The 20,617-nt window shown below is 33.1% G+C and overlaps 1 protein-coding gene across 2 annotated transcripts in view; it reads right to left on the bottom strand.

Annotated features, from left to right (window-relative positions):
• The window catches only part of LOC123699802, a 197,876-nt gene that overhangs the window by 23,228 nt on the left and 154,031 nt on the right, over nucleotides 1–20,617 (bottom strand). The window contains exons 1-2 of one of the 2 annotated variants that reach the window (XM_045646833.1): nucleotides 17,282–17,380; nucleotides 4,444–5,020 (exon numbers count right to left, since the gene is read on the bottom strand). In XM_045646833.1, the coding sequence (XP_045502789.1) occupies nucleotides 4,444–5,001 (558 nt within the window). In that variant the 5' untranslated portion in view covers nucleotides 5,002–5,020; nucleotides 17,282–17,380. Of the gene's footprint in view, nucleotides 1–4,443; nucleotides 5,021–17,281; nucleotides 17,381–20,617 lie in introns of those variants that run through there. The other variant, XM_045646832.1, reaches the window with a different exon arrangement.

Genomic DNA, 20,617 nt, shown 5'->3' with positions numbered 1-20,617 from the left:
AGTAATTTATGGACGGAGAATGCACGATTTTTTCAAATATTTTACGTCAATATGTTCAAATGTGTTAGTTTAGAAGAATCGTAGTGAAAGTACCGACTAATAATAGAATAGTGCATGGAACACTTAAATCTAATAAAAGGTACGGTAAAAGTTAAAATTTGAAGGCAAAAAGCCGAAGCGGAACTGCGGTAATAAGCTAGTAATGTATAAAATGATGACTAACGCTCTCAACCTCTAATTCCGAGATTACCGTTCTTAAAGGCTTAGTAAAGGCGAGAATGGAGTAAGCAAATAGAAACCCGGTATCAATGTTAGCATTACATGTACTTACGAAATCTGAGCAATAAACCGTTACAATGTTCCATACTTCCAAACGGAAAGCACACACGACTTCATAAAGATCGTAAAAAACTTGGAGATGTCGAGATAAAGTGCATTGTGCCGCGCCCTCATTAGACTACACGTCAAATATTTAAAAAGATAACGCAACGCTTATTCATTACCATTTTTAGGACAAAACATGGAAAAGATAAGATTAACCAGACATTCGTCAAGACCCTAAATGTTTAGGGAACAATAGAAAAGGGAAGCGTTTCAAATCGACGGCATTAAACAATAACTTGCCCGCTTATCTGATGGAGAAATAAAAACAAACACCGAATCGTTTCATCATGATTGATAATTTTGTTAAGCTCGTCGTAGAATTTTGTAAGGCATTCGAAATGGTATCCGTTAAATTATAGAACGTGACTCATTTAAAATCTAAATAGTTAATCTGTACGTGTCAGTTTTGCCAAAGCTTTGTCAAGCAGATCGCTAAAACTGAAGTGACACTTCCAATTAGAATTTAAATTTACACCAGTTTATTCAGAATTTGTTTAGTTTGTTTGCTTTGAGGAATTGTCGCTTGGAAATGCTGCTTAAAATTAATCTGATGAAATATTATAGCACTTTATATTGACTGCATTGTATGCATGTTATAAATATACATGATAATAATGAGCTTTTTTTCAAAACTATAAAAATATTAAACATCTATATATATATATATGTATATATAAAACTCCAAGGTGACTGATATAGTGATCTATCAACGCACAGCCCAAATCACTGGACGTATCGGGCTGAAATTTGGCATGCAGGTAGATGTTAGGACGTATGCATCCGCTAAGAAAGGATTTTCCGAAATTCTTGCGGGAACGGGGAACACGGGATGCACGTACAAAGTCGTGGGCGGAAGCTAGTAAAATATAATATTTTTGAACAGCAGAGAAAGTGAAATATGCGGGTCAATTGATAAACTTTAAAGCTTATTTAAATGACTATAAAATAGAAGTTTTTTTTATAATATTAAGTCACTACATGCTTGTCCGAAACCATCCTGGATTGTCTTTAATGTAGTGTTTAATGGGGAAAATTATTATCACCATCGGTTGAGTAGTATTTGAATTTTACTTATATTCAATTACATTTTTATGAGTGTAAGTAATCCACACTAATAAAAATATCAGTTTTCACGTAGGTATAGGTCCTATACAATAAATACAATGGGTGCTAATTAAACAGGCTTCTTTTAAATATCATTATTCGCCCCCAAAAATGTATGTTGCCTTCTAAATTACTAAGTCAGCCACAATTAACGAGCATCTAAATAATATTATCTTAGCCACTAGTTATCTTCTATGTAAACCACTCTAAATACAACTCAGCATAATGATTATTTTTTAGCATCTAAATTTGGAGCATGCATTCTAACAGTAAACTTCTAAAATACTATTAAATGACATCGAAAATTATATTTATTTAGCTTCTAACTTTTTAACTCAGTACGTTTAAAATGTAACTCATCCCATATTAATTGATCGTCAAAATTTTGCTAAAAATGTCATCAAATAGTCGGTTTATTGGCCACTAATATTATCTGAAGCTATTGGGGAAGAGACAAAATAAAAGACTTTATTTTTGAAAAATCAATTGTTTATTGAAAAACCATCATTTTACTTATAGTAAATAATAGAAACATATTATGAAAAGAATGTAGATAGGTAAACAAAAACCATTATTGGATAATTAACGCAGCTCGCGCTTTAGTTGGCCTTCCACGCTTTCGTTTTAATCCAAGTGGTTGTGACTTTGCCTCTAGTGGTGGCGTCACATATTTCAGTCTGATTGCAAGGCCTATTAGATGTTTGCAGCTGTACTTGCGATAAAAGTCTGGACAATCACAGCAACCAGTAATCCACTCGGTCTGATTGTTTGGTAGTACTACGTTCCAAGATGAAAAAAACACTTTTTTGTATTCGTCAAAACACCTGAATTTCTTCTCAGCTTGATTAATTTTGAATGAGTTGTTGCCTGGAATTAAATATGTGGTGCTGTCCGGTGTAGAATGTACAACTCTAATTTTGGTATCAGTTTTAGCCCATTGATATCCTGTTGTCCAATCTGATAACTGCAATTCAGGTTGTGTCGCAATTTTTTCTTCTGTTGCTTGTAGTGACCAGCTATTAACCATTTCCTCTGCTACCACGAGAAAACGGGCCAACGGTATACGCTCGCGGAGGGTGTTGTGGTCTTTTATAACTCTATTAAAGGACTCGAGTGCGTTGTTCGTCGCTGGTGATATTGGTGCTGCACCTAAATACCAATTTGGGTTTTTTATTAGCCATTCTTTTTTAAAATATTTTACGAATGCTTTTTGGTCTTTCCATTTCTTCAAGAACAACTTCGAAGCAGCAGAAAATACTTCAACAGATGTAGCTGATTGCAATGCATCAATGTCTTCCAATAAATATTTTCGAAAATTCTTCTCTGTCGTTTGGTCCAATTTAGTACAAATCTTCTTCTTAGCGTGGGCCCAACACATTTTCACAATGGCTTCTTTTCCAAACACATCACGAAATGCATTCTGTATATTTTTTGCCGCGTCGCAAACTAGGATCTTCGGTTCAAAGGTATGAGAAAAAATTGACAAAAGATTGCTCTTTACTCCTTGAAACATTGTTTTAAAATCAGCTTTACATTCATTTGTAGATACTGTCAAGCAAATGGGGTGAAATTTTCTGTTTTTATCGGTTGTTCCTACTATCAATACAGGATACCCTTGCCAAATCAATTTATATGTTGCATCTGCATGCAGAATGTCCGCAGAAATACATTGTTTCAACAAATTCTTAGTAGATAATACGATACGAAAACTAGGTGGATCACTTTCTAAAATATAATAGGCTATCACAAAGACTTCGTTCTCGTTGTCAGGGACATTTGTATGATTAAAAATCCATTTTTCTAGCTCTCCTAAAGAAATTGTGGATGGTCCATATTTGATACGCCGGCGATCTGCTAAATAGTTATAAAGCTGCCGTTTTGTAGGTATTTTAAGTTCAGGATTTTTCTTCAAATTCTCCAAGATAGATTTCGGCTTTAGGTGGAGGTCATACAGTTTATTAATTTCAGATTTTGTTTCATCGCAAATACCATAACGGTAGCTATTCTTAACAAAATCGTGATTATGCTCGCGATCTGTGCTATAAAGTAACACTGCCTCTGTATCCGCCTCAAATAGCAAATATATTTCTGCAGCACACTGTACTCCTTTACGTGGTACTTTGTTGCATCTATAAAAACGTTTTTTTCCTTCTATGGAATAATGTGTAGTGCGTACTGCCCACGTCTTTTCTGCACTGACGGTTTCTTCGGCAAAACTTACACACGAAAATTTGTTTACAAATATCCAGTTCTTAGATTCACCTCGCTTTTTTTTCGACAGCTGACCTTCTTCTTGTGATTCCTCGTCAGAACAGTACAGTGGTACTTCATTTTCACTTTTAGACGTCATAACTAATTAATACTCATCGAAAACTTTAATTTAACTTCAGCGAAAACAATTGCAATACGAACGCACGAGCCACGAACGACAATAAACAATAATTACACGTGAACAACTCAACTCGTCGTCACATGAATCGAATGGCGCTCTCTGATTGGTGCAAATGGCCGGTCGCAGTCGTTTCGCGTACTCGCGCCAAATCATGCAGTGGCTATTTTCACGATAAAAGAATATGATGTATTATTTTACATGCTAAGTTATAATAAATGATGCTTTCTGTAGAAGCTTGAATTATATTTTTTTGAGGACATTGTGTTGAAGCTGTAAAACGTAAAATGGTGACGAGATGTAAAATCCGTGGCCGAGTTAGTAAATTAGGTGGCAATGCATAAATAAGAAGGACAGTCACAATAATTGATGATCTTTACTTGACGCTTCCTATAGAATATTTAGTGGGCGTTGTAAAAAAGACGAATTAGTTTATTAGAGGCAATGTCATTATCCCGTTGCTTAGTTATAAAATTAGAAGTTTAATCACGTGTGCGATAAATAATTTTGTGGCTAGACTTATAATTTCCCAAATACAATTAATGTAATAAAAGATAATAACTTACTGGTTCCGAGTCACACGTCTCCAAATCAGGTATGGGATCGTCACCACAATAGTATTCCGCCTGGAGGAAAGGCGGTCTCGGCGGTGGGGGCAACAGGAATTCAGGAGGTGGCCCAAGACAGTCACACTCCGTTAAGTCCGTGGGCTCCAATTCCCACATGTCGAATTTATCTAACTTATCACTATTCACAACCTCACTATAACCACTAACACTCGAATAACTAGTATCACGTTTGACGCGTTTCACTTCATTTGAAGTTCTTTGTTTGATTACGTTGGCTATGTAAAGTTCATCGTCGACGTCGCTCCATACGTTCTTTCTGACTTCCTCATCGAAGTCATCATCGACAGTGTCTTCTGTCGCTATAATTCCATCGATAGTTCCAAGTCTCGTTTTAATTTCAGGTGTATCGTGATTAACATTCGATGGATCATTTTCAACTTTTCCCTCGACTATGTCTGGATTTCGCAAATGCTTGGTAACATTTCTCCACACATTTCGCTTTGTCCGAGAAGCGTGCTGCGACGCTCTATCTGGACCTTCTTTATACCTTTCCATACGCGGATTTCCTCGTTATCTGCAACAAAGAGAGAAATTAAAGGTACAGTTAATAAAACAACTATTGATACGGCAACCAATTTACTATCTGACATTGCCTGTAACAATTCTCGTCTCAGATCGAAACACTTATGATTTAATAGGAGAGTAACACCTCATTTTGTATAACAAAGACGCCGCAATTAGAGACTACTACGTCTTAGAGCACAATGGATGCGTTAGTGTCGATATCATCTGGCCTCACGAGTTATTTTAATTTATTTTTTATCACATCAATTTGAGTGGTTGGTTTCCTAGCGGCTCCCATCGTGATGTCGAGTCTACGGATGATATCGATGTTTTTTATTTCGAATGCTGCTCAAGGTTTAACGGAATCTTACGTTTTGATTGACAGATGTTTGGTTTTTCAAAAAATAATAATTGTTTTTTTAGTTTTGTTTCTTGTTTAGAATTTGAGAAGGATGTGGTTAGATAAATTGATAGACGTGCTACTTTAATTTTAAATTAACGTTTTAGACATATCCATCAATTCATATTTCAATACAGCCTACCCACTTATTTATTCGTAAACTAAGAGTGAATACGCTTAAAATTCAAGCTAAAATAGATCGGTTGTGTCCCCAAAGTGATACAAAATATATTCACAAGGTGAAAGTGTGTGAGTTCAAGGGTCAAAAGGCGCCCTTGTCAGAGATGACAAGCAAACAGTCGCTTGACTAAAATGTTTACTCTAGTCTGGAGTTTCAGTATGAAGCAAGTTAAAAATAAGTTCACATTTTATGTTGTCTATCTTTATTAAAAGTTAATTAGGTTCTAGGTAGGGTAGGTACACTTACTAAAAACTGTAACGTTATAATTTTTATAGAAATGAGTTTTGGAGATATTTTACTATATTTTTTTAGGATACTAAATCATATTTTCCATTTTTATACCATCTTTATAAATTGTTCTGTAGTTTTAATAAAATCATATACCTACAATATTAATAACCACAATATTATCACACTTTTATGCTTAATTACCATCATGAAAAACAAAATTAATTCGATGTTGTCTTCCATTAATTTTATGTTTTTACAGTGACAGCATTTTATTATAATGAGATGGATGATTAATTATTTTTAAAGAATACAATATTATAAAGCAATATAATTTAACTGACACTCATAATAAATTCCATAATAGCCGCTATTCGTAAATAAATTCGCTTTTTTTAAAGTTAAAAAATACTATCAATTAGCATGGAATGACACGTTTCCACAAACATTTTAATTGGCCAAAACAGTAGGTATACCTTTTGCTAATTATTACTTTAATTATTTTACATTAAACGAAATAAAGTCTTAATTTTCACAAAAATCCGAAAATATCAATGTCAATCATGGTTTTAACAGCTCTATTATACACATCCATAGTAGTATCCTAACAGTTAAAACTCCGCCTATATCACAATTGGCGACTGTCACACTATGACAAATCAATGTTGCCATATAGGCCCATCTCATTAGCATTTTGGCGCGAAGGACCTGACATCAGCACAATGCTGGAGAGCCCTTGAACCTCTTAACGAAGCTATTCTGTTGGTTTTCTCACGTGAATTATTGCCAGCGATTTAGGGTTGCCAACTCTGTTTTTATTGAGCACTTGACAGGTTAGCGCTGGATTTAATTCAACGTTTGTTTTATTGTAATGCATATTTTTATTGTGTGAAATATAAAGCGTGTGAATAATTGTGAACATTATTTTAATTTATATTTGTTTGCTAGTTACTATAGTTAAATATTTAAGCTAAGCATATTCTTATCGTATATAAATAGGCATTTATTTTTTTAAATAATTCTAGGTAAGTAATATTATAATTTTACAAATTTATCCTCAAAGAAGTTGTTATTTTTTACGGTAGGTACAAGCTCATTCCCGTTGCTTCCTTCGCTTTTGTAATTCTAAGATTAGATAATACATTCGCCTTATCATAAAAATGTTTAATTCTTATATATTCAACCTCCCATTTCCACACAAAAGAACATCAACCTATAGCTATTTTCAAAAGAAGGACTACACATTTACATCTAAATAATAAATAGAAATAACTGGGTCAATCAATTTTTAAAGGTCCCGATCATAATTTTCTCGTATTTTTTTTTTTACTTAATTTTCAGCATTTTACTATTTCATTTAGAAGATAATTCTTCGTAGATTAAGATTATATAAGCAGCAGTGATGTTGATTAAATACATTCGTGGATTTAACTTCACGAACAGATCTATTCACGGGAAATAATGTCCTTTGGACAACTTACACAATAGTACTTTTTTAATGTTAAATTCCCTTAAGAATTAAAACAAATTCTTCTAATATTAAATAATAAATAATATTTTGATATTTGTTCTATTTACACCCAAAATACGAAATATTTTTATTAAAATTGAAACGAATGATGTCTTTTGAACAACCAAATAATGTTTCATAGATAAAAAAGTTTCAGTAAAGCGGAAATAGTGATATTTTTTACAAAAAAACTATTAAGGCGAGGTTGTTACGTATCGTATTATTGATTTTACTTAATTAAAATGAACTGATTCTCGATAAAACTGAATGAATGAAGTATAATGTGATTTTCATATGGGGACATCTTAGTTGTAGTAGTAGCGTCTTGATTTTTGAAATGTTAAAATTACAATTAAACTAGACATAAAATCGCGTAATAAAAATGTGTTCCCGAAACAGCCGAGTAATAAACAAAACATGAACTATTTAACTGTTAAAGTATAAGTTTTATATAATTATTATCCTAGGGACAACCAAATTGTCCATGGTACAACCACTTTGGTTGACCAAGTGACTGGTTGTCCGCGGGACATTTTTTAAATTTTGAGCCGCCAAGCAAATACTATTGTTATTTTATATATTAATCTCAGCTCACACTAAAATATAGACGAAAGCGCATCTCGTGTAGTATAATTGATAACAATGCATCAAGTACTTACGTTTTAATCACAGTTGTCTGACGGACTGACAAAAAAGCCACCCCACACTCACCAACAACGCTCGGACGACTGTTGCCGTGATTTTATACAAATCAAAGTGGCGTTTGAGCCCGACAGTTAATTATTGTGTTTAGCTTGTTGTTTAGGAATCTACCGCGCCATATGTGTTTTGGTTTCATAACTAAATTACGGTTGTCTGTGAGACCTGTGTCATGTAGGTGATTTATGGGGACAAAAGTAAAATGCCTGAAAATCGTATTATATCCAATAAAAAAAAATGGTTTGTATGTTTGGATGTCAATAATTATGTACTGAAACAAGGAGTGTATTTGGTATTTATGGTCGTGATAGTATGTGTTCGTGATGCGAAGTTTGTTAACGCATTGTGGCATGGGGACAAATGTGATAGTACTGGAAAATTGCATTTAGTCCCTCGACAACCATGAAACAACGCACAAATTAATAAAACAAGTAAAATATTGTTCGCAATAATGCTAGAAAATATTAAAAGGAATATAATTAAAACGAATTTAACTCTTTATGATTTCATGTTTATTAATTATCCTTCAGGGACATGATCCGTACACGTCGGACCAATAAAAGTTGATCGACCCAACTAATAAATACCAGCCCTAGCCGATAACGGTCATGCCTCTTGAAATCGTAATCCGAGGTAAGCCAGAGGTTGATTGTAACTAAGATCGTATTCGCCGAAGAATGTCCATGAATATTGTATCTGTGGTCAAGGGCTGTTATAATTATTTATTTATTATCTATCTGTATGCTTCTGTGACAGCTGTCAAATGAGAGTTCATTGACCCTTCAATTATTCAATTGGGGCTTAGTTGCGTTTGAGGTTTTATTAGAAAATTGGGAGAACTAATTGTCTTTGTCAAAATACAAAATTGAGTGTGATTCTGATTATAATCAGTGGTGAGTTTTTTTTTTTTTTTTATATATTCTATCATTGTGCTTATAAACTTACGTACACACAGAATTGAAATCAATAATAATCATAGCACAATTCCGAACAAGATCTATTTTTTTCAATACAAACACATACCTACACAGTACACACACGCATTCATTAACATAATACCATATCTTTTAATTCCGATAAGACACGTTAGAGCAAGCAAAAGCAGTTTCAAATGAAATTCAATTTCATCAGTCAAATCTTTACTAAAAATCTATTTTTCATTATTCCGTAAAATTAGCGTACCCAAATGACCTGCCATAAAGACAATACGTCTTATCATAAAATAAAAACGTAATCTCGCAGTAATAAACCTAATTTCATTTCACAAACGTATAGTTCCAAAGATATACCGTCTGCCAACTACCAGGCATATTATAGTCATAAGTCAGTATAGTAAGTGGATATATACATATGGTTATAAAAATGCAATGTTGTAGGCGGATTTGAAACGATTGTCGGTTTCTGGGTCGTTGTTGTAACTATTAAATATTTATTTTTTCCGGAAAATGTTTGCTTAGTTTGTTGAAATAGTCGCATTTGGCACATAGACATATCATGCAGTCTTTACATAAGTTTGTTTTTATAGAGATAATGTTATATTGTTTATTGTCCTATTGTTTGAGTTTATACTGCGGATTTCTTGTAGGATACTGAGTGAGTATTGTAGTTCTAATAAGGTGTTCTTTCCAATTAGAATAAAATAGAGTATTGGATCTTAATGTATAGCGATAGTAGCACTTTAATATGTATTTCTTGGTTCTTGACAAGCTGAGATTTACCTATTCCATAGGTACCTACTTAAAATCTTGACATTCCAATTTTTATTTCAAACTAGCTTACCACCCGCGGCTTCGCCCGCTTTATCGAAAACCTAATTAATTATATACTAAAACCTTCCTCTTGAATCACTCTATCTATTAAAAAGAACCGCATCAAAATCCGTTGCGTAGTTTTAAAGATTTAAGCATACAAAGGGACATAGGGACAGAGAAAGCGACTTTGTTTTATACTATGTAGTGATGTGTGGATCAATATTATTTAGGTACTCTACAAAAATGAAATGTATTACGTTACTTTTTTCTATACGAGAGTCACAATAAATACTTAATCGGTTGTTGGGAACCTTGAAACGGTATTTTAACTTATCTTTAAGTACTTATTGACTTATTGATAAGTTACTATAAGTTACCTACTACTTGAAGCGTAAAATATTATGATTCAACTTTGTAAGGGCTAATTTTATACGTAGGTAGGTAAATACCTATTTAGTATACAAAAACTTGTAGTATTGTGATATAAAAAATTATCAACTTTTTATTAGTAACTAATTAAAAATATACGTATATGTATAATTATTTAAATTGCGGAATTTTCTTATAGAAATATTACCTACTAGCTGTTCCCCGCGGTTTCACCCGCATTGCTCCGATCCTGTTGGTCTTAGCGTGATGATATATCTCACGCCTTATGGCCTTATAGCCTGCCTCGATAAATAGGCTATCTAACACCGAAATAATTTTTCAAATAGGACAGTTTCTGAGATTAGCGCGTTCAAACAAACAATCTCATCAGCTTTATAATACCTATAAGTAGATATAGATTTAAAATCGGTTCACGCCTTAAAAGCTGAACGTACCTACAAAATTTTACTAGAGAAATAATTGACAAAAATAACAAAAAGTTATCTACTAAAATATTACAAATGCAAAATTCTTTCAATGATTTGACATTTTTAACGACCTTTTATTTAGTGAAAGCACAGCTCTCAATCACGTAGGCGGCTTTTGAGAAATCACGCCTGTAGTTTATTTGACCGATTGTACAATTAAATTAATTATTATCTGTGACATTTTAAGCAAATACCTTTTTTTTTTATAGTGGAGAATGCATTTAAGCATACCCAGGGCACTCGGGGAAAGAGCCCTGGGTTATGTCGGACTCACCCTGCTGAGTGCAGGGACCTACCGACTAAACTCCACTGTGTTCCGCCGTGCCGCTTTATAGACGGGGCCGCGGGTATTCGGTAGAACCGCGTCCGCAGACAACCGCGTCCGCAGACGACTGCGAAGTCAATTTATTCCGAAGACAAAAAATTAAATCTTTAATAGGTACCTACCTACCTGGTACTTACTTATTTTTTTTAATTTATTAAGTATTAGGTTGATCAGCGTTGCATTTATAGGAATACAAATATTTTTTTATCGATAAATTATTACAAGAGTTGCAACGATATATATTACCTATATATGATAAATAAAAACTGTAGTTTTTACAATAAAATTCCTATAACGTTGTCTCTCTTACAAACTTTGCTCGCTTTGAAACTAGATGGCGTTGCATGTATTGAAATGTTCATATTTCTCGTGATACAATTCATGAAAACCATATAAAATTTATTAACTCTTATTTAATGTATTCTTTAGTTAGTTCGTTATATTTAAATAGTTTTTTAATAGTTTAACACTACGCTTCAACAACATTTTGTTTTCTTATTGTATATTTTGCGTGTAATGTTCAGTTTGTACCTAGGTATTAATTTGTAGAGTTAACCATGCACGGTTTCTTTTAATATTTTGTAAGTAGGTGTTAATAGAGAATATTATTGTAGGTATTTAGTACTTATTTACTATAACAAAACATCAATGTTTCATTTGAAGAAGTAGTCATAATTTTCTCTCATAAAATTCTTATCTATTCCCGAATGTTCGAATTAAGTAAATACACCGGTATCAAGGTTATTGCCACAGTATAATCCAATAAGCATACGATAATACAATTACTTTATTGTATTAAGTGATCTATTCCTTGTGGAACGTATTGATCAGCGTTGTAAGTTATAGGTAGCTACTGCTTTGTTCAAGGTAATTTTGATAAAACTCATCCTTATGTTTTGCGATAATTCCTACAATAGTACCTAGGTACTTAGCTATAAGAAGCGAGCTGTTTTATATATACCTACTAACTAACAAGGTACCAATAATTTGTTTTGTGTAAGAAATCATTTTATTAAATAGGTTACCACTTACCTATGACGTTAACTTCTGTAAAACTTAAAGGCTGACGAAGCTTCTACTCTCTAGTCTCTACATTACAAATCGCTGCTTATAAACTAAAGTGCCATATCTAAAAATGCCATTTTTTGTCAGGAGAGCACATATAAAAAATAATAATATTGTTTTGTTAGTTTTATCACAGTCCTTCGTTCAATTATTTTGTGTTATATATCATTAGATGCGTATTTTAATTTCCTACCTTTCGTTGCCTCTTACGTAGTGGGAACTATATACCAAAGCTTACTAGAAGCAAATATGGCCCTTTAGTTTAGAAAATATTGTTTTCAATAAATTTTAAATTTCATAAAAAAGGCCACAATAAGAAAAAATAAAAATGTTTTATTTAAAAAAAAATAACACAATTTGTATTTTAATACGAACTTCAAAAGTTTTAAAAAGAACATAAAAAAGCACTCCTCTTGCATACATAAATCTTCAAAATAAATCAAAAACCTATTTTTTATGACAAAAATAGTATTTTGTCGTCTCATATTATATTATATAGGGTAAATAACAAAAATAATTGCTCTGAAACTTCTACATCATTAATTAACAATACTAATAAGTAACACACTATAAAAGTTTTTATACAATCATAGTAAATATGCTTAAAATCCTTTGTACTTTAATTACCTAGAACTAGTATATTGTAATATAAGAGATCAACATTTTTACTTAAAGCATTTATGTTTCTAAGGCATTATTAAATATAAGTAACAATAATAATAAGTAATAAAATCAGTCTGCGACAAAGGCAACTATAAAATATCTAAAGATTAGAATAAAAAGCTTTGTAATACTTTGGTATCACATTTTTTTCTATTAATTTCAGAATACCCTGTGTTTTAGTGTGAGGAACTTTTATTTTTTGTGTATACAACTTTTTAAGTTTTGGGGTTGCTACAGCGTATGACTTTGTTTGTCTTTTAGCCAATGTGGACACAGATTTAAAGTCTTTGTCTTCATAAGAAGTCTTAAAAAAAAACTTATTTGGATTTTCTTGATCAACTCTCAAAACTTTTATGTCAGCCCATCTAATTTTTTCTTTATCTTCTGTATCTGTGTAGTTACCAACAGCCAAAGCTTTTAAATCATAGAAAGAGTCATGTGTTAGCTCTTTTACGGTATAAGGCTTGCCTGTTTTCTTAGCTGTTTTAATCAAGGTTATGTATTGATCTGGAACAAAGATTGGCGAAGATTTCAATGCATTTGAAATATTCCTCCCAATCACCGAATGTACCGAATCACCCTCGTTTTGGGTGTGGCCCTTGATCAAATATTTGTGTGTTATACTTCTAAGTTTTGGAAACACACGGACAGCGTGTTGGTACATTGCCAACATAAATTTGTTCTTCTGCTGACCACAGCAGTTGTCACTATAAAAGACTACATCAAACGCTTTATCTGCATTATCGTGCAAATTTTTTAAATACATAAAAACGCATGAGCCCAATTCGTTAACGCCTCGAGCTCCTTCTCCTTCATGCCATACAAAACATAAAGTGTTTTTAGTCTCAAGCTCAGTAATAGTAAAATTTAGTAAGTTTACTTTAGAGATGTAATAGAAACTCGAAACTTCACCTCGAGGACATGGCATCACCGCTTGTAGATCATAGACAGCAACTATATAAGTATCACTAACGTTAGCTTTGTCTTTATCCTTTTCAGATCTTGCGAGAGATTTCTCTTTTAGGTGTGTGTCATATTTAGGTTGTAGTGATATTTTATCATCGGCATTAGCAAAGGCGACACAGTCTTCACATTGATCTTTTTTTGGCTGCCAAAAAGAGATATTAAAGTCCTTTTTAAAGATATTATAATATATTTGGTATGCAGCGTAATGTTGTCCCTCGCTTTTACAACTTTCAACATAATCTCTATGTAAAGCAGCGACGCTCTTCCCACCTTCAATATACTCACGTCTCGTTTGAGCTCGACAATAATGACTCTCAATCCGTGGGATTGAGTTAATGTACGTGCTTTAATGCCATCAATCAGATCAGTTTCAGTCTTATTGTGGTTGCCATGTTTTCCTCGGTTTTCTTTTGACAGAATTCTGAGGCTGGAATTTTTCTTTTGAACAGTTCTAATAAATTTATCGGAAATTGCAAGAGTATGCATAAATAAAACTTTACACACTTGAATGCGAGTCTCGTTGTGGGGCAAATAATAAGCGTGATTGAGATTTTTTCGATTACTGCCCTCACGGACATACCGATACTTTGGGGTAATTTTTGTCATATGGTCGTTGACAAATTGCCTCTGAATATGCAAATCAGCTGTAGCCCAAAACCCTTCAAAAATGGACAACCGTTCTTCTTCTTTAAATTTAGTAGAACATTTGAGCTTACATTTTTCACCACAAATCGGTCCCATTTTCTTAGCTTCAAAAAATTTTTTTGATTTCGCCAAAGATGTATAAGCCTTACCACTATTTCTTAGAAGTTTTGCTTGATTTTTCTTCCATAACTCTGGATTTGCCTTCCTTTTGCGAGAGCTGTGCTGATATTGTGTATCGACTAATGGAGATTGTGCTTCGACGCTGTCTAGCTGGGTGTCGATGCTAGCTGGCTGCGTGTCGATGCTAGCTGGCTGAGTATCGCCGCTAGCTGGCTGCGTGTCGATGCTAGCTGGCTGAGTATCGACGCTAGCTGGCTGCGTGTCGATGCTAGCTGGCTGAGTATCGACGCTAGCTGGCTGCGTGTCGATGCTAGCTGGCTGAGTATCGGTGCTGGCTAGCTGAATATCGACAGTGGCTGGCTGAATATCGACTCTAGCTTGAATAGTTTCGATGCCTCCTGGCTGTTGATCACAGCCAAAACTCAGTGATTCTTCATTATTATTTGCTAAAAAAATGAAACACATTATTTCATTAATTACCTATGAACTAATTTTCATCTTAAACAACTGAACTTATTTAAAAAATACATCTCAATCAAATCTTAACTGAACAATGTGGCTTACTTGAACTTAATACATCCATATTATAAGCTCCAGAAGTTGCAGGCAGTGAAATATTGTAGTTTTTTATTGACCTTGGTGAATCATTATCTGAGTCTGACTCAGCTTCAAACACGTCGCAATGGTAATCCGGATCTATTACACTATCGTCTGCTGAAAAAGGATCTTCTTTACTGTCTGAGCTCGAAGATGAGTCACGGCTAGAACTTGAACTAGAATCATCTGAATCTGAGCTGGAATCATCTGAATCTGAGCTACTCTCTGGGACAATTACATGAGCTTTTTTCTGCCATTTTGTACCCTCATCACGTCTTGTATCATCAAAATATGAGGAATCAATATTAATACCCACACCTATCTGACTATCTGGTATGGAATCAGAATCTTCATTATCGATTAAATCGGTTGGTATAGGATTAAAACTGTGTAAGGACAAAGAACTTTGATTCTGTAAATCGGTAGGTGAATTCTTGCTTTCTGCCGGGATAGGTACATCACCATCTGGCTCTTCGTTTCGAAGATGTATGCGTTTATTGGTGTCAGGTAGAACCATGTTCATAATTCTTTGTATTCTGTTATTCATTCTGCAAGTGGAAATAATATTAATACGTAAATGAACACAGTAAGATTAAACAGTTAAATAAGATAGCTGGAAAGATGCCCAAAAAAATTATGTATAAAATAACATTAATTTATTATTTTCTACATATTTTTTTAAATAATTATATCTAGTTGTATCAATCCTATTTTAATTACAACATTTTTTCTTAAAATAAAATCGTGAGAACGCAACAAATATTTGAAGCAAAACTGCCTTTTTACAAAAATAGCTCTTAAGTTTATAATAAAAGTAACAAAATAGACAGTTTTTTAAATTCTAAATCGACACATTCCAAAGTGTGCCACCTTAGTCCTTTAAATTTTATCATATAAAGCATATTTTAAAATCCATAACGACACATTCCAAAACCTGGCACCTTTGTCTAATAAAAAATAGGTTTACTTACTTGTTTTTTATAAGCTAAACAGACGCAATCCTAAATGTGGCACTATCGCATACAAAATTCACTATGAAATCTGTCGCCTTTTCGATATGTGGCCGTTTAGCGCAGAAGTAACGTGCACTCACGCTGGCAGTCGGGACGGAACTAAAAAGATGGCCGCTTTGCTCTGAACTTACACATCAGAACGTCAAAATGCCAAAGAGGCGCATGCATTAATTTGTGATTAAGTGACCGATTTCGATGGATGTTTTCAAGTAATATCACAATACGGGTTATTTTGCTTTTATTTTTTAATAAAAAACGATTTTGTTTTTTTTTTATATGTGGCCCTTTAGTTTATAAGCAGCGAAATTACCATGTTTTGGGATAATTGATTAATTATTATTATCAGCCTAAAATCTGCCCATTATTTAATCTCGTTGACAAATACTTAAGAAATAAAACGTATCCTACCTATGAGTGTATTCTATCTACATAGAATTAATATTCATAGAAAAACGAAAAAGTTTTAAAATATCTAGCGAAAGCGTTATTGTATATATTTTGGTTCAGTGATCTAAACAACGGCCCGTGTATTGTTCATAATGTATTTCCGACGTATTCATATCATTCATTCGATGATTTATTTGTATTTTCTGTTATTTTGTAAAAATAATACTATTTTATTCGATACCTACCTACCTATCTAAAGAAAATTAATTTACATGTACGAATCTAGTGTAGAGTTCTGGGATTTCTTATTATTATTATTATTTAGTATAAATATTTCTATAGAATAAACGGAAGATTATTAGGTAAATAGATAGACATATTAGGTATTAAGTACTTACCTATACAGTGAAACATTTTCATGTTGGAATACAATTTTGTAAAATTAATAGGTACATATAGATACCTATGTTCTGAAACTTTAATATAATAATATGACCTACCTACCTACCTACTTAAATTATTTTTAACTTTTTAATTTATTTTAAGTAATTTTTAAAATTCTTAAAATAATTGCTAGGTAGGTAGGTACATACAATAAAAATAAAGAAAGGTGACTCAAATTGAAAAGTACGCTCTATCAATATTCTTGGATAATAACGAGAATATCGTAGATGTCTTATTAATTGTTACACCGAAATATTAATTGGTTGTTGTTATTTTATAGGTAATTTATTACCTTTACAAACATCCAACTCAAGCAATGTACTCATGACAGAGTAGAGAAATGACTTTATGGCCAAAACGCAGCATCGTTTTCTAATAAATATCTTGGTATAAACACAAAAAAAAAAAACTTATACTAACTTGTCGTATCAATATATTGGAACATCCACAACATGATTATCACCGAACCATTTGAATATCGTTTCACAAGCAACACAATACATAATATTATGAACACTCCACTAATTCACAACGCGCGTCTTATTCACGGAGCGTACGGACGTACGCTCACCTCGGCGGCTCAAAACTGAATGATTCGAAATTCGAATTTCGAACTCCGAAGTCCGAACTACGAGTCTACGAGTGTCGAGTATTCTCACTTGACAGGACGCGATGTGTGATTGGTCGAATGAAATATTCAGGTAGTCATGGTACAGTTTTTCAACACTATTGTTGGACTTTTTGTGTTAGTTCTGAGTTGCTTTGTCTATGGCTGATGGCTATTGGAGTTGTCTATGTTAATTTTTAACTTTGTTTATGATTATGTTAAAATGTTTTTAACTTTTTATTCGGTGGTTAATAATCTGCTTTATGCTTATTATTATTTATTTGTATTAATGCAGATTATTCAGCATTTTAATGTAGATAATATTTGTATCCCTAATAGTGAGTTTACAAATAAAACAATAGAGAGTTCACAAACAAAAACTAAAGTCGGAATTTGACTACCTACCTTTAAATTGAACGTAATATATTATGTAGTTAAGTTAGGTATAACTATTTACTAAAAAGGTTGTTAATAAACTAAAAACACGAGAATATTTACTACTAAAAGCTGTAAGGTCTCAAGGTGTGAAAGAAGTAATTAAGAAAATGCATAGGTATCGCGACGTGATTACTCGGTGCATTTCACTAAATTATATAACTCTACTAATTATGAAAGTGAGTACCTACATGCGAAGTGTTCTTGCTAATAAATGAACTTTTAAATTAACAAGTTTATAACGTGAAATGGGATTGCAAGTGTGTTTATTATGTTGTAGTTTGTTAACTTATTAGATGAGATTGTGGTTATAGATGTTGTGGGTAATTAATCTAGGTACCTAGCTGATATTTTAATAATTTAGTTCACTTAGTTTATTGTACCTATTATTTTCCCAATAATTGAAGGTTTATTATAGATAGTATATATATATTATGTACATTATACAGTAGGTAGGTACCGATATCTATATATAGGTACTGTATAGAGAAGTGTGCACTATGAAATAGCTATTTCTTAGTGGACACTTACTTAATGTTATTTTTAATAAATAATTTAAGTTTCATGCAATACAACATTGAATTAATCTAACAACCAAACAACATTCTGACAAAAATTTAAAAATACTAGCGGACCTAAAAAAAAATAAAAAATAAATACTAGGCCGAAAAATACTAGGCCCGATCCGCTCAGGTGACGACGCGACAGTTGGAGAGTGAGAACAAATAAGGAGTTAGAGAATCTTTTCGACGAACCGAACATCTTAGGAGAGGTGAAAGCGCACAGGCTACGATGGTTAGGCCACGTAATACGAATGGAAGATGATCGTGCTGCTAAACGGGCTTACTTGGGACGTCCTTCAGGCCGCCGGCCAGTCGGCCGCCCTAAGTATCGCTGGGCAGACCAAGTAACCAACGATCTAGTGGCACTGAACAGAAGAGATTGGGAAAACATCGCTCCGTGCCGGGATAAGTGGCGTCTCTTGCTGTCGGAGGCCAAGACCCACTTTGGGGTCACCGCGCCAGATAGTAAGTAAGTAAGTAAGCGGACCTAAAATATCAAAATATTTTTATTTTGAAGTTCAAACATTTACGTTTCAAGCAACGACCAGCGAACAGTTTTGAATTTTGAAACCATTCTTATTTCTTATCCGATAATTTACAAAATTTGTGTACTTTTGACTTATTTATACTCAGGCCCTGTTTAAACCTTACATAATGCTATACCAATATTACAAAGTTAAAACATTAAAGGCCACAAATATTTAAATACGATAAACCGTTGGTGGTCGAAAGTAAAAAGTCTTTGCGTAACCCGCCTCGTGCAGTTAGCACAAGAGATCAACTGGTTCTATGTGAAAGATGCATGCGCACTGTGGTACTATTGTAGACATTTAATAATTATACATTATTAAATAGTAGTATTATAGGGTTTTATGTTAAATGTATTTATGTATGTTTATTATGTATTTTAAGTAAAATGTCTAACTATTTTAAAGGCAGAAAGTAACAATTAATATGATGATACTGAAGTGACTTTGAAGTGATTTTGTAGGTTGTAATTAGACCTAGATTTAAAACAGATTTTATATTTATCCCATAAATTCTTAAAACTATGTGTGTCTAATAATTATACATTTAGGAGGAGGATAATTATAAAGCTAAAGAGTTTGTTTGTCTGGGTAAATGCGCTAATCCCAGAAACTAGGTAGGTAGTGATTCGAATGACGACAGGTCAATATCATAGGCTATAATATTATATGCACTATGAGCACTACGAAAGGAGCTTATGAATGTAGAAAAAGCGGAAAAAATGTACAGGGACACAGCTATTAAGATATTGAATAAGAAAACTCCCTCCCATTAGAGTTTAGCTTACCACAGTGCGCATATACCCCACTATAAAGCAAAGGCGACGCCGACGCCATTAGCCGAGCGGCTAACACAAGAACAAACAAGAAAACACGCCTGACTAAAACTACGGATAGCGTTTGACCATCCACAGACTAACTAGATACAGAGATTGAGCTTGAGATAAAAATATTGTATTATATTGTGTATAGTTACTGGGCTTAGTAGCGATTTTCTCTGAGATGAAAAGTATGACTATGACTTTGCAACCCGCTAATGCTATAATCAAAATTCACAAGTTTCGTTACAACTTACAATATACGGCAAAAAAAACCCACAATAAGCTGAATTAAAAACCTCTTTGAAGCTTTCTCTTTCGATTTTAATCCAATTAAAAACGCAGCATGTGGCATATTTTTATATTTTATGAAATACTTATAAATAAATTAATTAAAAATATTAATTATTTACTTATTCATTGTCTCTCGAGTCACGTTCAAAGTTTTATTACTTCGAGAAATACGCAGATTTTATTACCACCACTTTGACTACAATTTCCCAAATTATTATTTACTTACACTTATCAAATTAATATCCGTCAAACAACACATGTACCTTATTAATTTTCGTTAATCCCATAAACGTAATATAAAACACGTGTTCGTTACTCTGCGCGGGCATCGAAGTGACGTACCCATATGTCAACATTCATCACACTAGGGACCCGCTAATATGTAAACATGGTCTCAATAAGCTTCCATATTTGCAAAGGTTAGTTATGAAAGGCGAAAATTAAATATTACTTAACTTGACAAATAGAGGTTTACTATGCGTTGTTTACAATTTTGTGACGAGCCTGGTACA

This window comes from Colias croceus, chromosome 18, assembly GCF_905220415.1.
Source record: "Colias croceus chromosome 18, ilColCroc2.1".
Lineage (NCBI taxonomy): Eukaryota > Metazoa > Arthropoda > Insecta > Lepidoptera > Pieridae > Colias > Colias croceus.
The sequence above is the reverse complement of the archived record's forward strand: the minus strand, read 5'-3'. Positions and strand labels throughout refer to the sequence as shown.